The 20,540-nt window shown below is 37.2% G+C and overlaps 1 protein-coding gene across 1 annotated transcript in view; it reads right to left on the bottom strand.

Moving 5' to 3' along the window:
- Klp98A (kinesin-like protein 98A) overlaps positions 1-20,540 on the bottom strand; it is a 44,944-nt gene that overhangs the window by 8,738 nt on the left and 15,666 nt on the right. The window contains exons 7-22 of the mRNA XM_089641203.1: positions 18,888-19,146; positions 17,748-17,918; positions 17,279-17,524; positions 16,974-17,163; positions 16,530-16,704; positions 15,522-15,678; positions 14,366-14,539; positions 11,962-12,078; positions 9,943-10,059; positions 8,320-8,630; positions 7,361-7,721; positions 6,879-6,978; positions 5,271-5,437; positions 2,003-2,458; positions 1,853-1,922; positions 264-430 (exon numbers count right to left, since the gene is read on the bottom strand). Coding sequence (XP_089497329.1) covers positions 264-430; positions 1,853-1,922; positions 2,003-2,458; positions 5,271-5,437; positions 6,879-6,978; positions 7,361-7,721; positions 8,320-8,630; positions 9,943-10,059; positions 11,962-12,078; positions 14,366-14,539; positions 15,522-15,678; positions 16,530-16,704; positions 16,974-17,163; positions 17,279-17,524; positions 17,748-17,918; positions 18,888-19,146 — 3,238 coding nt within the window. The remainder of the gene's footprint in view (positions 1-263; positions 431-1,852; positions 1,923-2,002; positions 2,459-5,270; positions 5,438-6,878; positions 6,979-7,360; positions 7,722-8,319; positions 8,631-9,942; positions 10,060-11,961; positions 12,079-14,365; positions 14,540-15,521; positions 15,679-16,529; positions 16,705-16,973; positions 17,164-17,278; positions 17,525-17,747; positions 17,919-18,887; positions 19,147-20,540) is intronic.

Here is a 20,540-nt window from a genome sequence, read left to right as displayed (position 1 = left end):
AGCCACAGCCCATTCTCATGTGACAATCAACTGCATTGATTGGGTGCGCATTGGCTACTATCTACTTCCTAGGAGAGTCTGCCATTAAAATACCGGTCTAAAAAATCTACATATAGAATCAAACAAACCGCCCGTTTCTGCACAAAGTCAAGAGTTACTAAAAAAATAAGTTTTTAAATTAATATGGAAAATGGTTATTTCCAAATATTCCAAAGTTAGTTTGAAATTTAAAATTGTTTAATGTGTTTAATGTTGGTGCTTGCCTTTGGTCCATAAGTGGCCTTCATGCTGATGTAGAGTTCCCTAAACCTCCTGTATCTCCGGAGCAGCGCCCACTTGTCCTCGTTCAGCTCTATCCGCACCTCGTACTCGTGGTGCGTGGACTTACCAGCGCCCCGAACCACGTAGCATGGGACTGATATGCATTCACCTGCAAGATATTAACACACCATTAGTTGTTATGTATATATATATATATATAAGGAAATATAATGAAGCTCGGACACTAGGAGCTTAACCCCTTGGATATTTTTGTGCCTTTTAGTACACAGTACATTGATTAACATATTTTCGTAACTTTTACGACAAAAACTTAGACGGACTCAGAAATTCAATCTATCTCCTTTTGTATTATGGTGACATATACGATTTAAGCAGAGTTACAAAGAGGAAATACCACACTTTGTATTTTCATTTGAAAGTTTACAATATATACTTCCAAATAATTGTAATATATTCCAAAAAGTCATCGACAGCCATTGCTTGCATGTTTGCAAAAGATTGTTCAAATTTTTTAATAATTATTCTTATTTGAATGGAAAAAAAGTGAAGTGAAAATGTAAATAACCTTTACAAAATGTTTGTACATTTAAATTAGTTTTGTATAAAGTGGTATTTTTACAGTTTGCAAGAAAAAACAATTGGTAATCGACAAAACAATAGTAAAATTTTTTATTGTCTATTTTTAAAATCAAAATTTGAATATTTTTGATTGCATCACATATGTGCAAAATGGGTACCCAAAACCATTTGAAATGCAAAATGGAAATGGGTCAAAACTTTTCCATTTGAAAATGCAAAATGGTTTTTAGAAAAGCATTTCAAATGCAAAATGCAAAATACCTATTTTCAAAATGCAAAATGGTTTCTCAGGTCAAACAATTAGAATAATTATAGAATTTTTAAACAATTTTGTCATTTAATAATGGACATCAATGTAGAACAAACATATTACATGATGGTAAATCCAATAACACCACGACTACAGATTATGAAACCACAAAAAATTTGCGAGGGACATGTTGCCAACGTAAAAACATAGAAACTGCTATCTAACATTTAATATTACAGCGTCATGGCCCCATGTTCAGTATTTGAATCAGTATTTTTTGTAATGGTATCACTCAATTGCCAGGGCTCCTACCGGGGAGCAACTTGACAAATGTAAATTATCTCTCCTCTCGAAAAGCATTTAAAATGCAAAATGTAAAATACCCATTTTGCATTTTGTATTTCCATTTGAAATGGATTTATTTGAAATAAATCACATCTCTGGATTGCATATATACATGTTTGTAATATTAACATCTGAAAGTCTTCCATCTGCATCAAAAACAGTATTTCATTTTAGGTTACATTCAAAAACAGCAAGTCTATTTGAAAATGAATGTCAACCGAAATTATTTCCAAATAAATTATGAATCTGACAGGTCATTGAAAGTGACTTGACGACAAAATCTCAAAATATCCGAAAAGGTAAAGAGAATTGTATTAGAAGTTATCAACATAGGGAAATCAGAATTTAAGCATTTTTGAAAAAAATTATAAGTGATTAATTAGAAGAGAAACTTACTAAGTACTACCGCTGGTGATAAAAATATTTCTTGGTCAAGAAAACTCTTCATTTCTTCCTCATTTCTTTGCTGAAAAAAAAAGACAAATATCAATAAAGGCTATTCGAAAACAGCATTTTTAAATCAGTAATACAGAAAACGAAACTTACCACATGTGGCCCTCTAAGGAATGGTTGTGTACCACTTTGGGTCCTTTCAATGCTCCTCAAGAGCGAATCATGACTTTCTGACCATAAATTATTATCGTAAACGTCCGACTCACTGATCAAAAGTTCATCGTTAGACGTGGAAACATTATCGGAACCTTCCAGCTCATCCTTCAATCCAGAACGTAGCGGGTCTGTATTAACTACTCGTCGTGTTGTATTACCACCCGTCGACTGGCTGGCATTATCCTTCTGGCTGGCGTTGTCATCGGTGAGACAATCGTCCGATAGAGGATTGTCATTTAAGGTGCTGAGCTCGCTGTCACTGCCCCCGAGCGGGGTTTCGTGGATGGGAGTCACCATTATCGAACGAGACTTGGAAGTGGAACGACTGTCAAAGTTGGAGTATTGTAAAGCCATCTCTAGACGAATGTACCTCCGTTGTAACTCTTGAAGAACCTGAAACATAACATGAATAGAAAACTTATTGTAACTGTTGTTTCTCCACAGGGATAGGCAGAGAGGACGCACCAAATAACTCGGTATTGGCACACACTCCTTGCTTCATTCACTTTCATAAATCATCTCACACAAACCCTTCTGTTATTCTGATTCTTGACATTGGCTAACCTTATTTGGTTCACTTGATCGTGCCATGACTTCCTTGGGCGTCACTGCACTTCTTCTACCAATCACATTCGCTTCACATATTCTCATTACACTCCTTTATTCGTTCTACATGCCCAAACTTTCAGATTGTCCCTTTCTTAATCTTACTCATTACGCTTACATCAATCTTCACATTTCTCACCGATCATACATGGTTTTACCTCATATACACCTCAGAGATCTCATTTCTAAAGCATTGAGTCTATTTTCATTCTTCCTCTGCCAGTTCCATGCCTCACTGCTATACATCAGGATAGGTACCAGCACTCCATTATGGACTGCTAGCTTTGCTTCTTTTGACATTTTTTTTGTTAGAGCCAACTGTATTCAGTCCTTAATTTACCCTTCTTTCAATATTTCTATGAGGCTTCCCATCTCTCGTAAACATACTTAACAAATACACAAACTCACGCTCAAGTATTAGTCAATCACATATATATTGCACATTGCTTTCATACTCTCTCATAGATAATTGTAATTCTCGATTGTCTCTCAAACGTTTGAGTCAAAGTAAGATGCGTTAACAAGAAGTTATTAAGAATGAACAGGTATTCCTCTTACATAACTGAACTTAGGACGGGTTGTTTTGGAGAATTTGAACAATTCATCAAATTTCAACGTTCATTTACGGGTTCTGTGAAAGTCCTATTCAAGTTCTGTTATTATATCATTATAGACTAGTTGCTTGACAGAACTGAAATAAAAACAGATCTTGAAAAAATCTTTCACCGAACTTGAAAATGATCGTTAAAATTTGATGAATTGTTCAAATTCTCCGAAACAACCCGTCCAATCAAACATGAAAAACTTTCTTCTATCAAAAACTAAAAAAATTATAATAATTGACAATTAATTTTTTTAAGAAATGGTATCTAACAATACTTTACATACATGTTTCCACATCCTGTAACTTCTACTGTTAAAAATACTATTTAAATACAAAATACAATGCAAAAACTGTTGGCAAACCAAACTGGCCATATTCCAAAAATATGTATGCATATGAAAAAGTTTGTTATTACAGGTATACATCAATGTAATTTCACTGTATAATCAATTATGCAGATTACATATATTTTTTAATGAATTAGTACTTGAGTCACATGCATAAGCTATCATAATGTATATATATCGGACGCTTGTGGGTTATATTTAAAGAATGAGTTTTATATTGTTTATATCTGACGCTGCTGTGTTATATTTGTAGAATTAAATGAATATTGTTTTTGTGTATAATGTTAATCCGTGGATGTGACATCAATAAACTATTTGAAATTGTCCACATTCACTGTACCCTGCATTATATACCTAGCTATAAGATTGACACATTCCTCAAAATAACTTGTAAAAAATAAACAATAAACAATTGCCTGGCAGGCAGCGGGTAGAAAGTGTGGGTAGTCCGAGGCTGGCTCGTACGCTCGAAGGCTATAGAAATCCTACCAATGAGAAGCCATAAACGGGCCGCCGGACCTTGGACTACCTTTTTTTATGTGCCGTTATAGAGTCGCAATTTTAACAAAAAGCAGCTATTTTTAATTTTAAATCTCTTTTTCCATTGGGTCACCATCGCCTCGGACATATCTTCGCATCTACCAGCTACCTGCCGCAGCCCCCTTTCTGCTGAGTTCTGAGAATTTTATTGGCCCTTCTCCCTCATCGACTGAAGTATCCCGCATCGACTAGACTCCGGCGGGAACCACGAGGCTTACAAAGACCCTTAGATACTTAACCGCCTTTTTAAAGGTGATCTTTCACTTATTTGCATTTTGCACAAAAGTCGTGTATGTACCAGAAACGTCCTAACGGACGAATGTCAATTAATTTGCATTTTACAAAGTCATTTGCGGCGTGTAACTAACCCCTATTTTACAGTCTGTGTGCACAAAACATTTAGTTGGGTACAATGTAGAAACAATATGTCTACAGGGGGCACTTGAGATTTGAACACAGTCAGCAGTTGTTTACAATATTTATTTTTTTTGTATTTTGTCCATGGGTAATATTATTTAGTTCATAATAGTAAAGTCAATTTAAAATACACTAGTAAAGGTTTCCGAGGTAAATTGGATGGTAATTTTATACATTTCTACAAAATGATGTATTTAGTAAGTTTATTGGGGAGTTGACTGCGCAACAGAAAACATTTCGAAAACTTGGTCACAGTACGGGGAACACATGTCCCTGTCACCTGCTCATTCGACAATGGAAATAGAAATTGCAATTTATTGGAAATAATGGCAATTTATTGGAAATATTGAGAAAATAAAAAAAGTAATAATAAATAATCAAGTGTCATAAAATGTAATTTATTTTCCATGGATTATTGGCACTTCTTACGAAACTACGAAAAAAAATAATTATGTAATGCAGCAAAGGGTAAACTTAGTTCCTGGTGGGGAAAAATAGGTATTTAAGACGACTACACTGCAGTCATAAGAAAAAAGGCAGCTGGAATTTTCAAAAGTCACATTCTGATATAAGAGACCTTTCATATTTATCAATCTATTATAATAAAAAGTACATCAAAATGTGACCACTGAAAATTTCCAGCTGCCTTTTTTCTTATGACGGCTGTATTGTTGTATATTGGTCCACTCACAGCGATCTGATGGTTGAGTTCCTCCTTTGAGCAGTCGTTCTCGAGGCTGGAGATGACGAGCATCTTCTGCGTGGCCACCTTCTGGCACAGGCGCTGCATGGCGCGCAGGGCCTCCGCCTCCGTGATGCGCTTGCTGCCTACCAGCCCGCTGCTGCGCCCCATCTCACCTACACACACATACCATGTCATACTCAATAAGGGGAACCATTCCTGGGTTACAAATAACCAGACGATATTTTAATTGATAGCTTTTGATGACACCCGGGTTTTCATAATACTGTACAACGCATTGGTTAGGAGTAGGCTGGAGGGTAGGTATTCCAACTTGTTAGAGAATGTTCACAAGCTTTTGATGACCTTCTCTTGTGTATGCTCGGAATGAACCATCTACTGACTTTCTCTTGGGTATGCTCGGAATAAACAATCTACTGATTTTCTCTTGGGTATGCTCGAAATGAACCATCTACAGGTCAGAAGGAATTTGCACATCGCTACGCATTTCTTCAAACTGATTTGTGGATGGTTTGAGAACTCCACTATTATGGCGAGCATTCATTTCTGTGTTGCTGTTGGTTATCTCCGTCACAAACAGCATAGACTGTTTTATCTCCCGGCCTGTAGGACTAACTTGCCAATGGTGATGCTGGTGGGGAGAGCTATCTTATTTTTAAATAAAATCACTTCGGATATTGGTATGTTTAACTCCAATGAAGCTTAAACGGCCAGCTTTTTGTGGCTTGTATAAAACATGCTTTTTATTTGTCTATTTGTTTTCTTTGCTTACTCTGATTAATGTAATTTTGTTTTCAAAGGGAATAAAATAATGGAATTGAATGACTCAGCTACGAACTTTATACTGTTTAAATTGATAAGATTAATAAGGAAAACTCTCATTCATAGACACCCAAATTGACGACTCACCCTAACATGAAATCTGCGTATCATTTCGACAAGCCGGGGGCAAATGACGTAACCACATTTTTGGCACCAGGAAGGTTTGAGAATTTTTTAAATAAACTATAGTTGTATGTTGACTACCGAAGAGCGCACGTTGAAAAAACTAGACCCTGCGCAGAAAAGTAAAATTCGCTAAAGTAAGGCAACAGTTTGCAGCGCAATCCATTGTGGAACTTTTGTGCGCAGGATCTGAATGTTCATTTTTAACCGAACCGGGTTGCATAGCAGAACAGAACAGAAAAAAGAGAGGTGGATAAATTATAACACATTTGTAAAAGTGTCTAACTAAATAGTGTATCAAAATATTCAATTTTGGAAACAAGCCCGTATTTGTTTTACTCGATTTGGGATTGGTTAAGTTTTTTACGTAGCCAGCAATTTGCGCGCCGACTAGTAATACGTACCAGATTTTATTTTCGAGGACTAAATAGTGATATTACAATACGAGTATCCTGTATACTGTCAGTTTCAATTATTAACAAATCACAGAAAGGGAAACGTTTACTCCGTCTCCCCGTTTTGCGCAACTTGGTTTGTTTTCATTTCTCTGATGGGCTGCTCTACTAATTTGGTTGTCTATGCTCGTATTACAGTAATAATTCTTGCATAAAAAACAGTTTGATGATGTTGAAAATGATCACAAAACAGTACCTGCTAACTTCCTTCGAATCCTGGCGCGATTGTGTCTGTCTTCCGGGGAGATTTTCTCAACGGAGCTCGAAGTCAGCGCTGAGGAACTATCCTTCCTCGCCTGCAACAGAATCTACCGTAAGAAATAGATCAATTACCACATTACTCACCAGTTCATCAGCTATACTCAGCTGCAATATGCAGTAAGGACAGTACACGCTCTATTTTCTCTATTACTTTACAGAATCCAACTCTTCTCATGAATTATTACAATGTTCGAAAAATTGCATGGTCAAACAAAATGTAGTAGAAGAATCAGTAGTTTCGAAGAATTGATTTTCGACAAACTTAATTCGTAGAAAGCGTTAGATATCAAAATAAATAGTAAATAAAAGCACGAAATAAATAGAGTAAAATGAAAGCATAAAATAAATAAATGAAAGCATAAAATAAACACATAAAGCATGAAATAAATAAATACATAAATGAAAGCATGAAATCACCTTTCCGTAATCTTCAGTACTAGACATCTCGTCACTGTCATCAAGCCGCGGCAGATTCTTCTTAGAAATGGGCAGGACACAGCTGGCAACATTCCCGTTACTCTCCACTGCCTCCCCTTCAGCCGTCAGAATCGGGCTGCGGGCAAAGTCATCAGAGGCCGTCACGAGGTTGCCATTGTTCTCGCGGTTGGGGGTGGAGGTGTCCATGATGGACAGGGAGTTGTGGATATTGGAGTCTGAGGGGAAGGACTTGGGGTCATTGCTCGTGTCGAAAGAGCAGGAAGAGTTGGCTGTGTGGAACGTGTCGCAGCTCGCCACCGTGGAATTGATCGGCTGGGTGTTGTTCAGATCGAGGCTCATACTAGAAAGATAAAATACTAGTTGTCAAAAAAATAAAAACTTTCAGTGAGTATCTCATAATTTATGATCAAAGTTAACGAGTTAAGAATTCACAGTTAACGGGTACTTTATTCAAAGTGGTAAAAGTAAAAAAATAATACAAAATGGCGTTGATGGACGATTTTATCAAAATGTCAAATTTGTATGAATACGGCTCATCAAAAAGAGCAAGCTCAATTGTGTGGTTCCCTCATAACCAACCGACCCGTCGCTAATTCATAGTATTTTGTAAGAGAGAGCGAGAGGAAAACATACATTGACACTACAGTTTGGTTACCCAGGGCATGAAGCTATTTTTTAGGTCGTACAATATTCATACAAGTCAAACTGTCAGCTTGTGTCTCCGTTAGTGGCTAGTTTCCTATGATTTAATAACACATAATTATATTTCCATAATTATTAATCTAAACCACATGTCATTAGTATATCAGTGATATTTTGTTACTGATTACATTGTTTAATTGAATTTTTAATGATGAAACGTGTCCTCTAAAACGATCTGCCTATACTCGGGGTAAAATATATTGGGGTAAGTATAAAGATATGTAAGGAGTTCTTACGTTTTCTTCTTTTCCCGCATTTCATTCATATCTTCCGGGTCCCTTTCAACGACGGTGACCTGTCTGACAAAGTCACCTCCCCCCAGCTCAGATGACTCTCGGGTGTCATCCTGCCCCTGCCCCGTGCCGGCATTCTGGTCCCCCTCCGCGCCCTCCTCCTGCTCGGCCTGCAGCAGGGTCTGCTCCACTCCCGCCTCCTGGACCGCCAGCAGAGAGAGCTCGGCCTCCAGCTGCTGAACTTTGGATCGGTGCGAGGCCAAACTGGCCACGCGGGTTTGCAGATCTTGCTCCAGAGTTGAAAGTTCCTTTTTCTACAAAATGGGAAAATATGCTACTAAAAAGTGAATACAAAAACATCTGCAGTTGTCAATACTGTTGACGGGAGACTAACTAACTAACCATCAATAATAATAATAATAATAATAATTGGATAATTTGTATAGCGCCGTTTTTGTGAAAAATCACCTCAAGGGCGCTTGTACAATTTATTTCCTAGGATCTACATTTGTTATTTAGACCAACTGTGCCAGCACGAGGTTCGTCATCCGTTCAGGCATGTGTCCGCCGCCAATATAGCGCTGACATGTGTCTGCTGCCAATAAAGAGCGCTGACACAACATCCTCACATAGACAACAAACCTTGGCAGCACCGCTGTGACGCTCGACGAAGACAGAAGATGGAGACTCTGCTGCAAGAGTCCTAGGTAGCGAAGGAACTGTACCAGCTGCTGCAGGGAGAGAGACTACCCCGTCCACCAACTGTGCCAGCACGAGGCTCGTCATCCGTTCAGGCATGTGTCCGCCGCTAATATAGCGCTGACATGTGTCTGCTGCCAATAAAGAGCATGCCATTTCACCGCAGGAGTAGGCAGAGAAGATGGACTGCCAAACAACTCGGTCTTGTGACACACTGTTGTCTCATTCACATTCATACATACCCTTCTGTTATACTGACTCTTGACATGGCCCAACTCAAGTATTTGGTTCACTTGATCGTGCCATCTCTTCCCCGGGCGTCCCTGACTTCTTCTACCATTCACATCCGCATCATATTATATTCCCCTCACCAGTGGTGGTTCATTACTTTTCCTATTTTACTGTTGAAGCCGAAAAGTTTTTTTTTGTATGAAGATTTCCAGGAAATCGCACTGCCAAACTGAAATTTCTTGAAAATCTTTATAAAAAAAAAAACTTAATTTTAAAAAGAACAAAAATCGGTTTGGACTAAAAACAACATCAATAATGCCGAATTTATTAAACTTAGCATTCGATCACGCTCAAAAGTCACGAGCCGCCACTGCTGCTTATATTTCTTTCTTTCTTCATTCGCTCTACATGCCCAAACTATCTCTGGGTCTCTTTCTTAATCTTACTCATTACTGTTGAATTCTTTTGCAAATCTCCACAGGATCATCATTACATCACAGGTTTTATAAAAAAACCAAAATTATTATTCAACAAAAAAAAAAGAGTAACTAAGTTTAGAACTTAGTTACTTTTATTATCTATATCTGCAATCAGTTGTCCCGAGTCGACGAAGAATATCGTATAGCATTGTGACGCTGTTAATATTTGATGCATAAGAACTTAATAAAATGAAAGGAATGGGGTAACATAACATACGTGGTGGTTGACCAGGTCCCTGATGGCGTGGGCAGTCTCGGAGTCGCAGTGCTGCAGCAGCTGCAAAAGACTCTCCGTGGAATTCTCCGATATCACAGAGTCATCGGGAGAGGGCGTCTGCAATATATCAACAACCGTGCTTAACTTAGACGAGTGCCTATTGGAGATGGTGATCACCGTACAATGGAACAGCTACATTTCCGTCAAATCTTTTTATTCCATTTAATTATTGTTACTCTGTGTATCTTCCAGAATGCGACTATTACATATTGCTCAGTAAAATTTAGCCTTCAGGCGCATTCTCACAGTTCGTATTTTTAAAGCTAGTGTAGCTTCCCACATTTGCAGATTCGACCCTACAATAAAACAATTCATTGGCCTGGTATTTTTATAAACATATTGTCTTGTTTGTGTATCATTTATGATTTAAGAATTAGTGACATTTTACTGCAAGCGGCGGCAGCTTTCAAATAGGGCTGTTCGCTTTATATGTTTATGATGACCCTAGTTAAACCATTATGCCTAAAAATATTTGCCAATACCTTTCCCACCCCTGTCCCATAGTAATAAAAACCCCAAATAAAGTTTCATCTCCTTTAAAATAATTCCTTTAAAATATTTGTATTGTTTAAGTCACGTCTGTATCATTAATAATAGTTAAGTGCATTTTATTTATGTTAAGAATGTTGTTTGCCAACGAGCGGGTGGAACATCTTTATTTTTGTAAAACGTCCTTCAGAATTTAGTTTAAATACAGATACCTCCCAGAAAAAGGACAGTATTGCAGTGTTGCTATAACGGGTAGGTACAGACGTACCTACGCTGTCAGTCGTGAGATAATCACTAGGTTTATGTAAACCTAGGTAAAACTGAAGAATAGAGGAAACTAGACCTTTATTTCTTTCAGTTTAAGTTTTAGCAGAGGAAAATAAGATCCTCTGCAATTATATTGTGAATTAATAAATTTATATGTCAAGAAGAAGAAGTGTTTTCCTGCATTCCATCTGACGGCGTGTTCTCGTACCACGATAGCAGAAACACTCTGGTTCAATTAATTTAGTAATTGTTACTCTGGTTCAATTAATTTAGATTTGTTTCGAAATTAAGTGTCATTTTCAAAATTGGAACTGATATGTCAAGAATTCAGACAAGTGATAAAGTACCTACCTTTAATTTAATTTTTTTTTTTCCAGAAAATTATTTAAATTCTATATTTGAAATTTATATTTCAATTGTTAAAATTTATTCAGAACTTTTCAAGGGTTTGCGCCATTATTTAAATAAAATCCCAACTGATTTGTAACCTTTTGATACTGAATTCTCCGTTACACAGCCAGGACAGACAGGCTAAATAAGTGCACACAGTTGAAATTTGCAGAATGATAATGGGTTTTTGTAAAATGTGAAATATTTGCAGGCTTTCGTGTTTCCTCCCTCCTACAACACAGGTCATTTCAAAACCAGAGTTTACTCACTACCTTCCTTTCCTTAAAAACCGTCAGTTTTCCCTTAGGGCTCCCTGTGTGGAGTTGATATAAGTTTTACAATAAATAGGCTACCCCCTAATTAAGAAGAATAAAATTTTTGAACCGAAAAAATGTGAGATTTCCAAAACAAAGCAAAACCCAAGAGCGCCATACAGCAAGAAACTTTACATACTGTATGTACAACACATAATTTAAAGGACATATCAGCAAAATATATACATACTCTCTCTCTCTCTCAGTAATCTGCCGCTCGATTATCTGATAACTAATATAATCTGCCATTATTTTTACTTGTTTAAAGCACAAAATCAAGCTCTAGTCGAGCAAATCTTCATATTATAATTATTATTTTGTTCAGACCTTTAAAATGAAACATCCGATTTTTTGTGTGGCAGATTAGTGTGAAAGAACAGTATTATAAAATTGTCACAAATGCAGCCACCCCACCTGTATTTTGAGCATCATCAGTAACAACCGACAGATGATCATTTATAAAAAATAAATAAAACCATGCATCAACATGAATGATTACCTCGATGCCATATTCTTTAAGCTGGCTGAGCTTTTCGGCCACCAGGAGTTCCAGTTCCTTTTTCTTGGATTGTATTTGGCAGCGGAGGGTGGAAGCGTGATTAAACTCGCACTCGACCTTTGGGCGGAAATAATAATAATGCGTACAATACAAACAAAAAGATTACAACTCAACAAGAATAACTGTGCACTAAATACAATATACATACTCTGAATCCTATTTACAAACTAGTTGCTATTGTTTGTACAGCAATATACAGGATGTACAATGGATCATAATATAAATACAGTTATCCCTCGATACACCCTCTAAATTTACATCCGTAAAATGGAATGACTTTATCAATTTTCAAATTTGTCAATTTACTGCGCATATTTAAATTATCGAAATATCATTTTCACCTTTCAGACTAGGGTGACTTTGATAGTCATTTCTATAAACTCATAACAATGATATGCCAATACCTAAAATTTAAATTATGAGTTTGAATATTCAAAGTTAAATAAACTCGGCGTCACACAAAATTTGTACCTATTGCAAAATCCTTTGAGACAAAGCGATTGTCTCTTTCGGATGTGCAACATTGAAGCCCTGGTCCGGATGAAGCCACCAGTCTCTTGAAACCATTGGAAAACCAGTTGAATGGCAAAACAGCTTAAGTTTAGTTGCCGAGCAACATTACACTGTAACTTCCCTGATTGCAGTAGTGCCACCACTTGAGTAATTTTGTCAGCAGTGGTGTCCATTTTAAGGGGTTGTTTTCTAGCACTAATTATTCATGTGTATCCTCTTCAACGTTTAGATAGTGAATAACCTACATTTGACTTAAACTGCTCCTTTTATAGCTCAGGAAAATGACACAAGTTGTGGCACATGTAAAGAATATATGCCCAACATTTTTTTAACATCCCGTACTAAGAAAATTAGTATCGTTTATGAAATGAAAGTATTGTCTGATAAGAGGTGGTTAAATGTTTTTTCAATTGATATCAATTTTTGATTGGGGCTCGGGATAACTTACCCTTGAAACTTATTTTCGAAGATGTGCGATTTTTGTGACGTTGAGTGTATTTCGATAGACACTGATAATATTTACTTTACAATTTATTGACGTAAAACTATTGTAATCATTGAGGAATTCATAAAATGAGTAAGGCATATTTTAGTGCCATTAAAAAAGTCAAGAAGGGATGATACTGGGTTAATTGTGTAATGAGAGGGATGCCTGTAAACTAGAAGTAACTAGAACTAGGGATGATTTATAAAGAAATGTAGTGAATCAGAGGCGGTTCCTCGGTATGTGCATTTGTGCATTGCACTGCTTGTCTTCAGTCTTCACCTAACTCACAAAAGTATGCTTCAGTCATAATTCATTCAAGTCATTATTTGAGCTATCTTCTAGTACAAGACTCCCAAACGAGTTGTGCATATTTCAATGTGCACAAAACATTGTTTTACCATACTACGGGGGCCAGCATCGGGCGGTATTGAGACAGCTCGACCTGCCAAAACGGTGACATGAGCTAGACAGATTATGCTCCTGCAAATCGGCAAATCACGTGTTGGAGCAGTGCATATATGTAACAAATCCCATGCACTACTGATGCTTACGCGAAACGCCTTGAAAGCAAATGAATTTTGTACAACTTTGATCATGGAATAAATTCGTTTAGGAATACTAATTTACAATGTTATCGCTCCAATACATTTGGCACTTGTGCGCAGTGAATTTAAACTGTTTCGAGAGATTTTCTGCGATGGATTGAAGTGCTTTACTCTCGAGATGATATTGCGAATACTGACAGAGCGGTATTATTTATGCAATCATTTTACAAATGTAACTTGGTGGAGAGAATGAATTATTGCAGTACCCCTATTAATTAATTTGCTACACTTATAAACTAGGTACATTTTAAAAGTGAAATGCACTGCTGGAAAATTCCGTCCTGAGCTGCCTCTTGCAGTGAATAGATTAACATGAACTCTGAGAAAAGTGGGCATGTACTATTTGAGAATGGAATTATCATTATATGAATACAACATATTTTAAAGGATTGATGTATTTTATGATGATTGATGTAATAATATATGGATTTTCAATAAATAAAATGATTAAAAAACATTCACAAGACACATTAATATTACAACACAATAGGATGAACAATAAAAATGGATTGCAATAATATAATATCAAAGTCAACATCTTTGAAAGAAAACTAAAGGAGGCTCTACCCAACAAATAATGACATTACCATTGATAAATGTATTTACCAGGACCAGTCAAAAACAAAAACATTGCATCGGTGACACAAAAAGCATAGTAAATAATCTAAAATTTTTACTAACAAAAAAGGATTACCTGACAATACAGCTAAAAGTAGTGTAATGATAGAAAAGGTATTACCATTTGCTGGTGGTTGTCCTTGAGGGAGACCAGTCTCTTTTGCCTGCCGCAGAGCTCCTTCTGCCTCTCCTTGAGGGCCTTTCTGCTGGCCCCCCAGCCCCTCTCCAGGGCACGCCAGTCTGACGACAGCTGCCGGCATTGGGAGGCATATTCTTCTTCCATTTGCTGCCTTTCCTGGATATTAAAAAAAAAACAAGATATAAATACTATCCCTTTCAGCATGGCTTAATACGATTGTGCATTCAGGACAAAACATATGCCAGCTCAGGCGCGGGGGTTCCATCGAAGCCAGAGTTAAGTTAGCCTCTCAAAAACTGGGCGTAATGTACAGAGCCTGCATATACACAACTGAATAGTACACAACTGCTAAACCTGAACCTGAAATAGCAAGTGCGCCACATTTGTATCCAGCTGACATTTGTCACAATAGAATGGGTTGTTTCTACGACTTGTTCATGTGTTCACCAGCTCGGCTGTGGAATGATTTGCCTTCCTACAACATGGGTCTCTTCAAGACTTAGGTTCACTTCTTCCTTTCCTCAAAAAGACCCTCCACTCAGCATCCTCAAAGATGACAGGCTTTGATATTAATGTGAAAAAAGGTATAACACAGCCCTGGAGCTCACGATTTTGCAGTGATGATTCCTAAAGGAAAGGGGAGGGAGCATAAATAAACCACTCACTAGTTCGGATAACTTCGGGCTTTTTGTATGAAACAAATTGGTCCTAAAAAACCATAGATATGCCAATATATAGACAGAAAAATTCTCATACGGAGCCTACTTATTATGTTATACACCAATGAAAAACTCTGAAAGTTTATTCCATAGACTTTCAGAGTTTTTTATTGATGGATATTGTTAGGCAATTATATAACGCCATAATATTTCAATTCCAATTTTCGATCGGAGTTATACACCTTGGGAGGGAGGGTCCCATAAGAAGTCAGAGGCATGTCCTAAGTATAGAAAAAAACAAGATTTAAAAAACATATTATTATAGAAAGGGCTATCTACAGTTGATTAGAGAACAGACCTTTTCACTAAGTATAACTTGTTATTGAAAGGTGATAGAAGTTAACGCTTTCTGTAATAAATCCATAGACAATGTCAAGTTCCTACTTAGAGTAGAGCATAGAAAAGAGGTGATTGTTTACCTCGTCAAGTCTCTTTTGAGCTTCTTGCAGCTGCTCCTTCTCCTTGTGCCAGCGCCGCTCCCTCTCCTGCTGCTCCTGCTGGAACACCTCGCGCTCCTTCATCAGCTCCAGCCGCTGCGCCTCCAGCTCATCTGCACGCATATCGGCTTCTATGTCTCTGCAATTGGGAAAGTATTTTGAAGTTAGCCAAATTATTGTGAGTGTTTCAATCTTTGAAAAGAATTTGAAGATGCAGTCCATATAGTTTGAGGTTACCATACATTAAATATAAACAATGAGAGATAATGGAGCCAATATCGATAATATAGAAAGTAAAAACAAGAGAGGTCCCATGATAGAGCCTTTGGGGAATCCAAAAAAACTCTAAGAAGTCAGCAGAACAAGAACTGATATTTTTTTTTTTTTTTTTTTTTTTATTTATTTATTAAATTTAATATAATTACATTTAATACAATATAAGATATGGGTAGTCCCACAAAGCTGTGACAATCAGCTTGTCTGTAGGTTCTACCATTTAATGTTATAACATAATACACATTAGCTTAAGTTTAAATATTAATACCAAATATAATGTTTAGGATAGATAAACGTTTTGTTCATTTATTAACCACTTTTTTGTCAGTTTAGGGCAGGGTTCCTCATTATTTTTCAAGTTAAAGTTTTTGTTAAATTTGTTATAAATCACAGGTATCAAATAGTCAAGTGTTCTGCTACCATACTTATTTGATATTAGTGGAATTATTAGGCCTTTTTTTTCAGTAAATCTTGTTTTGTGACTATGCACCAATGGCTTTTTGTACGCATTTTCTCCCGCATTATCCATAATTATAATAAACCAGAGAAGCCCTTTAATTGGGAGTAGGCCCTCAGAGCCATACAGTAATTTTAAGTTGTTTCTTTGTTTGTAAATGCTAGGTTTAACAATTTTTTTAATTATAGCAGTTTGTAGATTTTGAATGAATCTGAAATAGAATTAAGATACCAGGGTATAATGAAAGTGGTACTCACCCTACTACGCTGGCCAGGTTCTCGGAACTGGCGGCTAGGTCGGTGGTCGACCAGGAGAGCAGAGAGAGGCGGGACAGGTTCATGCAGGAGGTACTGCCCTCCTTGCGCAGTTTGGCAGCCTCCGCGGGGTCGTTGTAACGGAACATGTTGGTGCGCCCCAGCAAGAGGATGCAACCTGTTGGGGAACACGGTATCACGGTGTTGTTAGCTGTCTATTGACTACAACCATAATGATGTTTTATCAATCTTACAAAAAACTCATCAGAAGATGATGCTCGTATCCATACTGTATAGTGGAATGGCCGGACTACTTAGCTTAGTTAGAGTTAATAATGCAGATTTGTTGCAAGATTGGATAGTTCCCATCACACTAATGAAACTGTCCAAAGAAATCCTTAATACTTTCTCTGCCTGATAGAGCAATTTGGATGGACACCAGCATACCTTGGCTGAGCTTGGCCGGTTTATCGATGAGCACGGTGTTGAGCCAGCACTGGGCGTTGGGGTCTGGGAGGATGGTGGCCACCCCGTCTCGCAGGCTGATGCGGCAGTGCTCCGGCAGGACACCGCCCCCGGTCAGCACAATGTCCGGGAATGTGTCACACTCCTCGCTGCCAATCAGGGTCTCTCCCTCCTGCAAGCAAATCGAACATCAATCAGCGATCCTAAAAGGTGGAGATCAAATTTAACAAAAGGGGTCCTGTCTTATCTTCTAGGATAACTGGACAAATAATATTGATTAGACCCACCTTAAGATGGTACAGCGTAACACCAGTGGACAGCAAATTGTCATCGATGCCTACGAGATGCGGCATGTCAGAGTCTAGCACAACACCTAGCCCACTCTTGCGCAGGCCCAGTGCCTTCTGCTCCTGCAGGATCTGCTGCGTCTCACGCCACTTCTCCGTCCACTTCTCCGTCAGCACCTTCTCCTGCGCCTCCTTGCGTTGCAGAGTGGCCAGCACCTGTGCTGCTGGTTCATCAGGCATCTGGTCCTGGAAAAGAATCATCTTAAAGATTAATCGTTCATTGAAAGATGGCATGGATTCATCAGAATTGGTTTGTTGACTGAAGACATGGACTAATTCTAATGATAATCTTCTCCCTGCCTGTTCAAGGTATGTTGAAAGAATAGACCATCAAGTGACTGATAGCACCGAAGTAGCATGCAATAGAGATGTTAACTACATATATAGATACAGCTTGAGCTACTCTTACCACATGCAGACCAATCTGGGAACGCAACTTATCAATCTCCTCACGCAGCTCGCGGATGAGTTTGACATTGGGATCCTCATTGATTGTGGGCTTATTGATGATGTTCTTGGCTCTGTTGGCATACCTCAGCGTGGACAGGGTCTCGCCGTAGTTGCAGTCGGCTGGTGAAACCTACAGAAGCATAAACATTACTATCTTATCAATATTGCAACAAGGTTTGAATGAATGAAATCGGTGTAAATATAGTTTAGTCAACATAGATTAGGTAAATTAATTTAACTTAACTGAAGTGTTTTCACATTATCTTGGAATGCACCAAGTTAATCATGTATAACATGAAATAAGAAGTGGGGATTTGGCATTGACTTTGCAACAACAATTAGATACCAAGCATTATAAAGGTTAACCGCTTGAATGCCAGTATATCCGTAGCGGATATGCTAGTAGCTCACCACACTTTAATGGTGTTTTGAACCTTAAAAAATGCCCCTAGTATACTAAAATATATTTATTCACTTGACAAAGTAATAATGTATCTTGATGTTATTATAGCTTGTTGTTTCATCACATGCAAACATATTTACTTTATCTGTGAAAAATAGCATCGCAAATTCCATATCAAATGTCATAATACGATTTTCAAGTCATATAGTACTGTATTTATATACAGGGAAACCATACATGACTAATTTTTATTGTGAAGAATGTTTTTTTAGCTAGAAAATATAACAAAAATCAAGAATATTTTCATATTTCTTCAAGACATATATATTTTTTTATAACAATAGAGAAAAAAAAACATTTCAATGTAAGTAGCTATCCTGGGGAAAATACAATTTTTATAAATATATTTAGATATCTGATAAGACAAAAATGGTTAAATAGGGCAAAGTAATTATTAAAATGGTGTCAGCCGTCAGCATTTCAAGGGTTAGGTTACCTAGATTATCTAGACAAGATATCTACCCTTTTTCCTTCTCCACCCCAAATTCTTTTTGCTTAAATTGCTCAATAATAGGAGCGCCATAAGTGTCCCAATGACAATGGGCTTCAATAAGACTTCAAATAAAATATATTTTGAATTATTATTATTAATTTCAAATTTTGCCAATCATCGTTGCAAATAACTAAAATTCTTACAGCGGCAATCATGATAGTCTTAGAGTTGCCCCCGAGCGAGTCCTTCAGCAGCCAGGTCAGCACGGAGTCCCGGTAAGGAATGAAGACGGACTTGCCCCCCTTGGCGGACTTGTGAGCGCTGCCAGCGCCCCCGCTGTGCTGCAGCTGCGAGGCCTCGGCCAGCGCGGAGATCACGGAGCCCAGTGTCACCAGGGACTTGTTGATGTGGGCACCCTCCACCAGACGCTGGCCGGTGGCGCCCGTGGCGTCTGCTCTCTCACTGGAATTATATTAAATTTGTTGAAATTCGAATACAGTGAAACCCACTTACAAGGTTACCACATAAGAAGTTTTCATCGTTAAGAAGTTTTATGTTTTCGGTCCTTTGAAGACTAAAATACAAAAATAGCCCAGACCAGTCCTACAAAAACCTTATTCATAAGATAGTTTCAGCATACAGTAAAAGCTCGATCGGTCATTCCTCAAATAATCGTTTTCCCTCATTCCTTGTTTATTTCTTCCATTAGTTTTGTACAAAACTAGATTGCTTCGATCATTTCTCTAGGCATCATTCTACCGCATTAACAGTTTAAAGCATGCAGTTTTTGTACTATTTTATTAAATCATTCGCAACCGGCGGCCACTTCTAACATTAGTTGTCATTGGAAATGTTAACACAGCCGTGTAAAATTTTTTACAATTTCTACGCCAAATATGTATTCCAAGATTCATTTGAAATATGTGTACTAAGTTCATTTGCACTAAAAAGCTGAAAATCTATTGTGCAAATTCCCAAAATGCTCTTATCAACTGCACAGATACAATGTACATCGGAGCTAACAAGCAAATTTTTTTTTGCAAAAACTATTTGAATAGTTTAACTCGTAGCAGCCGGCCAGAATATATTAAAAAAAATACATTTTTGTTAAGGCCAACATGAAGACAATAATACGATACTTGATAAATAGACATTTTGATTTATGTGTTTAACGAACAAAGTATAAGTAATATCCAAAAGCAAAATTAAAGTATAAGGTCAACACTGCAGTTGCAGTGCTTTGTGACGTGCGTGGGCACAATTCTTCAACACTGTAATTGCAGGGCTCCGGCTCCTAAGGGTTAAGTAAGATAAATTTCTAACAAAACTTAAATTGTGGCTTGCTACAATAAGATTCAACGACATATTCATAACATGTAAAATAAAATAAATAAATAGTAATAAAAATAAAATTTATAAGATTTCAACAATAATTGAAATCATACGAAAAAGAATAAAAAATGTTAGGCAAGAAATATAATAAATGGACTTTTACAATATGTAAAAAATAATAAGTGTCATTTGTGGCGAAACCAAACTGATTCTGTGTTTTATCATAATTACAATATTGTTTCAGTGTTGAATGACAAGATAATAATATTCCATATTTTGACACCCGATAAATATACAGATATTTTCACACACTATCCATTTTTACAAATATTTAATTACATGGCATATTTCATTTTGCTTTTAAAATATTATGAGAGGGTAAAATTATTATTATTAGTTAATAAGCTGGAAGAATTATGTTGATGCACTCATTTTTAATTTTGAATAGGTTAATCTTTTCTTCTCTACAGATGAGAATCCTACCGAGCTTTAACCCATTCCATCCTAGCCGCCACAATTTAGGG

This window comes from Hesperophylax consimilis, chromosome 16 (genome assembly GCF_061612785.1).
Source record: "Hesperophylax consimilis isolate HC1 chromosome 16, BYU_Hcon_1.0, whole genome shotgun sequence".
NCBI classification, from domain to species: domain Eukaryota; kingdom Metazoa; phylum Arthropoda; class Insecta; order Trichoptera; family Limnephilidae; genus Hesperophylax; species Hesperophylax consimilis.
Note: the sequence above shows the minus strand (reverse complement) of the source record. Positions and strands in the feature narration are given on the sequence as shown.